The sequence below is a fragment of the Wasmannia auropunctata genome, unplaced genomic scaffold (assembly GCF_000956235.1).
Source record: "Wasmannia auropunctata unplaced genomic scaffold, wasmannia.A_1.0 LD336074.1, whole genome shotgun sequence".
In the NCBI taxonomy this organism is placed as follows: Eukaryota; Metazoa; Arthropoda; class Insecta; order Hymenoptera; family Formicidae; genus Wasmannia; species Wasmannia auropunctata.
The window spans coordinates 3,013,321-3,022,150 of NW_012026816.1; the positions used below are offsets into that span (position 1 = coordinate 3,013,321).

Consider the following 8,830-nt stretch of genomic DNA (forward strand, 5'->3'; position numbering starts at 1 on the left):
TGTATAAGAGACAGGCTTTAATCAAATTAAAATTTTGCCATTCGATTTTATTATGTAGAGGAAATTTCTGAAAATCTCTAAACAATTCTCTGAAAAACGTTGAAAATCTATGAATATCTATGAAAATCTATGAACTGTAACCATGAAAATTTTTGAAAATCACTGAAATACTCTAATAGTAGTCTCTGAAATTTTACTGAAAAATTCTCTGAAAAACTGAAACGTGTCCGAAATTCTAAACTTTTTCAGGGAAATTTTCAGAGAAATTCAGAAAAATTTTTTTACCAAGAATGAGAATCCGCCTGCTTGTGACTGACAACTATATAGCCTAGTACTCCTAGTAGATGATCGTTGCAGAACTCACTATGAAGCTCGCTCGCGATATTTCGCCGAACGTTATGTTATTGCGAACTCTGTAGCCACATCATACACAAATTGAAAAACGTTGGAATGTTCGGTTGGAATGTACGAAATAAATAAACATTGTGATCATCTTTATAAGTGCGTTCTATGCATCTCTATATAGGTGCGTTCAGGGAAACACTATTAACGCTAATGACGCAAACGCTATCAACACTGTTCATGGAGCCAATAGTGTCGTAACGATTGCAAGCATCATGAACAGTATTTAGCATTAGCGTAGCATTATTCGCATTTTTGTAATCAGCGTCGTTTTACGATTATACACATGACTTATAAGCTCCTGTATATTAATTAAAGATCATGTGCCTGAACATAGATCAATATAGACGTGATTCATATATACCGAATAATTTAAAATACACTTCTCAACAAAATTAAAGCATCACTTACTCTATCCTCCGAAAATAGGCAAAATTCAAGAGAATGTAACTTCGTCAAAAATGATCGTATCGAGATGTTCAAATAAGCATTTTACAGCTTGAAATCTTTACTTTTCAAGTCGGTACTTTAGAAAACGATTCTACTGATTTTTCATGGAATTACACGGATAGAAAAGGAGACTCGACGAATCTCAAAATTTTTATGTAGTTATAAATTATTTCATTGACTATAGAATCACAAGGCATACAATTAGGTTTAAGACAATTTTAAATTTAAGATTAAATTATAAATACCATCTTTAAACAATTATTAGATATTTATTAGTATGTATATAATCCATTATTAATTATAAATTGATTTTTAATTCTTCCGAAAAGTTCTTCATAATTTTTCATACAACTTATGTTAAATTTTAAGAGAATTGGGGACAGGACAAATGTAATATACATATTTGACTATAAAATTATTCTACAGGTTTTCTCGTCTTTGAATCTTGTCTTTTCTTTAAAATTTGAAGTCAGATACAACTAAAAGTCGGATCAAGAAATTTATCATACTTGGCATGCCTCTGAAGCCATCAAAACTCATTGGTCTATTGGCAGATTTCTAAATTAATGTAAGACAATTAATAAAAATTGTCCACGTAGAATTGAAAGATAAAAATCTCGATAGCCTCAAAGAGGCTCTTTTTTCTTAATTTGAGATTACTGAGATTTTTATTTTTCAATTCTATCTGGACAATTTTTATTAATTGTCTTACATTTATTTATCTGGAAAGCCATGTTTTTCGCTTTCAACTTTTAAAACTTCTTGTATTAATTAGCCAGCTGTCTGCTTAATAATATAAACCGGAAATATATACAGGGTGTCTCATAATAGGTGTATCACCGTTCATGGGTAGGTAGAACGGATTAAACTGAATCGAAAAGTTCTCTACTATTTTGTAACATTCGCAATCGTTAACAAGATATTAATTTTTGAAAATCGGCAAATAAACTTAATATCTCGTTAATAAATGCGAATTTTACAAAATAGTAGAGGACTTTTTTGTTCAATTTAATCTACTTATCTTGTCACGCACTTGTACTCAGCGGTGGGCCGGATGAATACGCGTTTATTCGTCAATCTTCAAAAATTAATGTCTCGTTTACGATTGCGAATTTCGCAAAATGGTAGAGGACTTTTCGATTCAGTTTAGTCCGTTCAACCTACCTACCTATGAACGATGATACACCTATTATGAGACACCCTGTATATAGCCACAGTTATAATAATAAAGTATAAAAATAATCATTTTTTATTATTTTAATTTTAAATTTCTCAAAATTTTGATAAATTATATAATATTAAAGTTCAAAAACGCGGTATTTAAAAGATTTACTTAATAATTTTCTTTCTTGAGTTAAACATGTTATTTTTTGTTAAAATAATTACAAATGGAAGATTGTGGTAATACAAAATAATAGATTTTGAAAAAATAATAATGATCAAGGATATTTCGGAGATTGATCATAAGAAACTGGAGATCTGTGTCAAAGTCGTGCCGAGAAACCGAACGATCGATGTAATGTAGCTTTTCATGCATATTATTACGTACTGGATTGTTGTAGGCCGCCTGGAATTGGAACGGGGCTAAGATCACCCTGGAAAATCCTGCTTTTGAACATCCTATCGATTCTATGATAATCTGTGCAAATATATCTCTTTCTTTCTCACTTCCCTCTTTCTTTCTTGAGCTAAAAATTCTACTACATCGTTAAAACTCACAATGCATGAAATTACATTAACAAATGTTCACTTGCCATTTTTTTCTTTCTCTTTCTTTCATGACAACTTTTATTTTAAGCACAATAAATTTTACGTGTGAAATTCTTCATTTCAAAAAAATTTATATTTCAAAACGAATAATTTCGTTCATAAAGTCGTATTTTTCTTCTCCAAATTGTCACAGACTTCTCGTTTATACTTCTATATGAATCGCTGCAAAGATTCCTCATTGGAGTAACTCGGTAAAACAGATTATTTTTCTGTTTCGATCTAATTCAGTCAACGTGCAGATCTTTTCCAAATTCCTCACATTTCCTCTTCCTGTTCCTCACTTTATTACTGTTCACGCGAATGAGCCTTTATTAGTCTCCTCACGAAAGATGAATCGTCGAATGTATCATCATATCAGTGGATATCTTATTCTCTATCTCTTGACTAGATACCTTGACAGTTGCTTTCTTTTTCCACACCTCATTTCATCGATTGCTCATCTTCTGACGACACGTTGTGGAGAATAAACATGAGTCCTACGGATGTGCAATTTCACCATTGCTCCATTTCCTAAAGCAGACTCTATGTAAATGAACTGTTGCATCACTACCAGTTCCTCCCCCCTAGTCCTCCCCTTTGGCACGCACCTTCGCGCGCATAAGGTACAGCCGGACTTTCCGACTTGTAGTCCACCGTAGCCACTAAGTCACATTGATCCATGTGTTGAATTCCTCCTTCCTACCTATTATTAGAACCATTCTGCTAACTCATGCTTTCAACGAGATTAGTAGTAAACTTTACAACATTTGCTTTTTTTATTTTATATCAAATTCGTTTTTTCAATTTTGTTTTGTTTTTTTTTTTTTCGAAAACGATACGAAGAATGACAAAGAAGATATTTTGTTGATATTGTTGAATGGTTGATATTAAGTAACGCTAAAGTATGCGATGCAATGATGAAATTGAGCAGTAAAATTAGCATGTTCGCGCATCATCTTTCTACAAGGTTTTTTTCGTATTTTCTTCTTATTCTCTTGATCTCCTTTTCTTGTCTTTCACCTTCCCTTTCTATCTCTTTCCCTCTTCCAGACTCCACCCACTATTGTCATTCCTAAGTTATCATTTATTACTTAAAAATTCGCTGCTTTTCAATTAAAGTTTTTGATTGCAAATGCCAACTTTGAGAAACGTGAAGAACACCCATCACTCGCGATCATTCGTGGCAAGTTTTAAGCAGGAATTAAAACAATATAGATAACATATTAATTGCAAGGTACTTCCCAATTAGAAATGAACAATATTTCTCTACAGAAAATATATTTTTCGTTTCAAATATCTTTTTTGTTTGATCTTTTTCTCTTATATTCAGATTTCTCTGATTTAAAAAACGATCAAACATGGAAAATACTTTTTTCTCTCGTCCTCGTTCCTTCGCTTCTTCCTTTTCAAGATGATGCATCACCTACGTTGTATCGAGTTGTAAATTCAAGGAATGTGAGAGTAAGACTTCTATAACACTGAGTCAACAATTTATCAATACGAATCGTTGATCAATCTCTTGTTTATTTCAATTATATTGGGTATTGACACAAGAATCCTGAGATTTTTTTTATAACAAACGTTTCTTAAATCATCCCCAAAATTGACGTCAGCGATCATCCATAATTCTCTCGAACACACTCGTGGATGATCCTCTGTGAAATCGCACTCATCACTCACTTTTGCACAGCGTCAGTAAGCAATTTTTGCAACTAACGATTGGCCTGGCATCTATGCAGAAAACGCCCACTTCACTTCTCGTCCGCCGACTTGCATCGACATTACGTCGTATTTTACTGCACATTTGCACAGGGCGCGAGCATCGCACGTACCACCATTTCGCGAATACGACATGGCGTCATCATCATTAGCATCACCGTCATCTCTCGGCCAGTAATAAGCTCCAGTCATATCTATTTTTTTTTTCCTTAGAATTCTCCTCTTCATCCATGTTGATCGTACAAAGTCATTATATCGAGACGTTTCCTTTATCGTAACTATCGCTACTTCCGAAATTGTTTCTCGCCGTTATATTCGCGCACGTGGATGTCCAAGATTTATCGTGGATTTATCTATTCAAGATCGCGCAGAAAACAACGAGGAAGGATCAATCATCGACGAAGGCGGCAGCGGCGGTGGCGGCAGTAGCGACTGCGAACGGAGACGATCGCGGATGCATTGATCTCTGCGCCTGAAGCGCGGCTCGTAGTGTTCCGCGCCGACCTGCCTCAACGCGAATCTCAACGCCGACTCCTCGACCATGCTGTGCCATGTCCTTTCCTCCCATCGAACCTTCTTTTTCTCAGCAGTATATTATTGCCGTTCTGCTAATATCTGGCGCTTCCGGTATCAAAATAAAACAGTGCAAATATCCACGTCATGCAAATCATAAACAATTGAAAAATTATATATTAGTAATTTAATACTTGCCTTAGTAATTTAAGGCCTGCAGATTTAAGCGGTCAATTCATAAAAATTAACCAAATTTAATACGATTAATAATTTTTTCTAAAATCATATTAAAGTCGTAAGCAACTATATTTTTAGTTTCTTTTTTTTTAGATTTTGCAATCAGTTCACTCTTTCAATACTAAATAAAATTAATACTTCAACGAATATATGTTATTAAATATTAAGATAGTTTAACGATTATATAGTCTGTATATTTGTTTATTCTGTTGAGTTACGTTAAATAGAATTAACTGCAAAATTCCAATAACTTTAGCGGTTTACAAAAGTATTTTAAACTCTGTAAAAAGAAGAATAAAATTTTATGGCTAGTTATTTTCGAGTTATTGATTAAAATAGAATATAATAAAATGCAAATACTAAAATCAAAATTAACTTAATTATTTATTAATAATTTGACATATTATATATTGTATAATAAACAATAATTAAATCATAGTACGTTAGCTTAAATTAAATCAAATAAAATTTAATTTCGAATTTATAAAAAAATAAATAACCTTTATAATATATTTCTAACCAAAAATATTTTCCATTATGTACCTTATATGTATCTAAATATTTCTAATTTAAAAACTAAAAAATTTACTATGTTATGAAACTTTTATATTACTCTTACTTCTTATCTAAAAAAAAGGCATGTTAAATTGATACTCGCATCTCTCGAAATCTTCTCGAAGTTTATTGTTGATTCGTTTCCGCGACGCCGATTGATTCTCTCGCTATAATTACGCTAATTTCGTGAGCAACTGTTATTACATATTTTGACAGTTGTGCGTATCAAAGGGTTAATAGTCTAATACAATGTAATGGTATGCATTGTAAATGTTATTATAGCAAGAAGAAAAGAAAAACTTAAATAGCGCAAAGCGCACCGTCTGTAATGTTTAAGCAAAAACATTATGGCAATTATTGAATCACATTGCTAAAGTGAGTTTTTTTGAATCATGTTAACAAACGGAACCAAAATATTAATTTAACGCAAAAAATTATGTTTAAATAATTTGCCTATTCTCTCCTTTTCACTTTAATATAAATTAGAGATTTGTGACTATTCGAATACGAAAATTCAAATTAAATCAAGTAAAATTTGATTCGATTCCAATTCGAATCTCTGATAATCCGAACTATTCGAAATTTCGAATCTAAGAAATTTAAATAAAAATCACGTATTAACAATCTCATAAAATCATACTTCCTGCTAATAAATAAAACAGTGCTGCAAACTAAGAGACATATCTTTAAGGCGATGCTGGAAGGTTGCCTGCATATTTAGTGATATTTGTACGAGGTCGAAGCAGTCTGCTCAATTTCATGACAACATTTGATTAATATGAAAATTCTACAGTTTATATGTGCAAATTGAAAGTATAGCACTCTGCGGATAACAATAAAGAACAACACTGAATTGTTAAAACTAGGATAAAAGCCTATAAAAAGTTATTCACTTTTAAAGATCTCATGCAAATTTGCGCATCACGTGAAATCTTTAAAAGTGAATAACTTTTTTTATAGGCTTTTATCCTAGTTCTAACAATTCAGTGTTGTTCTTTTATGTTGCCCGCAGAGTGCCATACTTTCAATTTGCACTTATAAACTGTAGAATTTTCATATTAATCAAATGTCATGAATTGAGCAAACTGCTTTATCGACCTCGTACAAATTTGGCCGACCTTCCAGCATCGCCTTAAAGCATGTTTGGAGAGACATATAAATAATTATAATTGGTTATAAATTTCAAAATTACAGTTATATGAATATCTCCGAATTAACTGAACGGAATTGAAAATTTCACAGGATTGAAATAGACATGGAATGTAGTGGTAGAACAAAGGAATTCGTAGTAAAAACGAAAAAAAATGAAAAAATTATTTCCTTCGTCATGTCAAAGCTGTATCAATAAAAATAGAAAACAAACGCACACATATCTCAATATATATCTGAGAAATTTATTTATAAAAGTACATCCAATAAAAATTATATTTCATTAAAAAAAATAAAAGTAAAATAATATCAATTTACCCGCCCATTTTTTCATATTTACTAAAACTAGATAGATCGTAGATATTGCCATTTAAAAAAATGAATTATGATCCTCGCAAGTTTGGAAAGCCCTGTTATAAAGACTCATTTTTAAAAACTTATTTCATTGCTAAGTGTGGATATTTAAATTTTTAATTTTATACTTTAATAATTTTTTTATCTGTTTTTTAATTTTACCTCCAATTAATCTTTTATTTACATGTACCTATGTTCGCATTTTGATAAAGTAATAGCATAATTAATATAATGTAATAATATAATATACAGTGGCATAATTAATATTTCTTAGCAATAATAGATAATATTTTTGTTTAAAAAAATATTGTTCATTTAAATTTTGGAAAATCTTATTAGCAAATTTTTGCAAATTTAAAATACATGTGAGTATTATCTGAGTTTCTTAGTTTTTTTAAATCATACAAGAATTACTTTTTTTAAATATTATATTTAATCCTAATATTTGCTCCAAAATTATTTAATTGGACGTAACTAAAAACCGAAACGTATTCGCGAGTTCAATTGTCATGTACCTGACAAAACTTTAAATTAATGTATCTTTGCTTAAAGCAATTGGGAAGATTTTGTCTACAAAACGATTGCTTACAGCTTTGTTTGCACACAACCGTATTTCACACAGCGCATTGCGCACATAACCATATTGCACACAGTGAATTGCACATACGACCATATTGGGCACAGCATACATACAATCATGTTGCACACATAAAATAAGAAAATCATATTAAAATTTATATATAATTCATATGATCATATTAAGAATATATCATATCTAAAAACAATAAGAAAAATATAAAAATTTCACAATTGTTTTGTTACTACATCTGTGTATGATTCCCTTTATTGGTTTAAAAGCATGATTCCCTTTATTGGTTTAAAAGTTATTTAATTTTTTATTTACTCTTGATTCTTATATAAAATTGTGTTTTGTAGTACTTATTTGGAGAAATAAGGAAGCAATAAGAATTAAATCAAATTTTGTACATATCCATACTAATATGACTCTAATGAACATTTATGCAAAAGTTTATTTGGATTCACCTGTAAAAGTTATTTACCTAAAATTGCAGCAAAATATGAACATTACGCTGCATAAACTATTTTCGTCTATGCGTCTTGGCAACAACGCAATGGATACAGTATACAGATGTATTGAAAGTGTTTAGGGCGCGAGTCAATATCGAAGTTTTAGGTTAAATTAAAAAAAAAAATACGTAAAATAAGTAAAAAAACACAAAAGTACATAATTAATAGCAATTAAATAACAAAAATTATGAAAAAATATAAATTCTTTTAAATTAAAAGTTTCTAATATTTATATATATGCGTGTATGTATACAGAAGTAGTCACAATATACGTCACAGTACTAAAAAATATATAACAAAATATAAAATACATAAAAATTAAAGAAACAAAGTAATTAAAAACACAAAAATAACTTAAGCATTTAATTATATTTTAAATAAAATATTAAAAAAAAACAGTGACTAAAAATAAAGACGAGAAAAATTATAGTAATAAATTTAAATAAAATATTTTTTAATTTATATATGTATACATTGTATACATTTTACTAACAAGGGAACCTCGCAAAGTGTCAAATTCTGATTTTAATGAAACTTGGTACACTTTGAGGTCACATAAATAAATGAATTTAGAAGTTATCAGTTAGTGCTAAAAAACGGTTTAAAGGAATGA

At 30.3% G+C, this 8,830-nt stretch overlaps 1 protein-coding gene across 4 annotated transcripts in view; it reads right to left on the reverse strand.

The window, feature by feature from the left end:
• LOC105449685 (transcriptional activator protein Pur-beta) overlaps nt 1–8,830 on the reverse strand; it is a 55,324-nt gene that overhangs the window by 26,356 nt on the left and 20,138 nt on the right. The window contains exon 1 of one of the 4 annotated variants that reach the window (XM_011689031.1): nt 2,402–4,804. The exons of the other annotated variants lie outside the window; for them this stretch is intronic. Coding sequence (XP_011687333.1) covers nt 2,402–2,471 — 70 coding nt within the window. The 5' untranslated portion in view covers nt 2,472–4,804. Of the gene's footprint in view, nt 1–2,401; nt 4,805–8,830 lie in introns of those variants that run through there. 4 annotated transcript variants of the gene reach the window in all.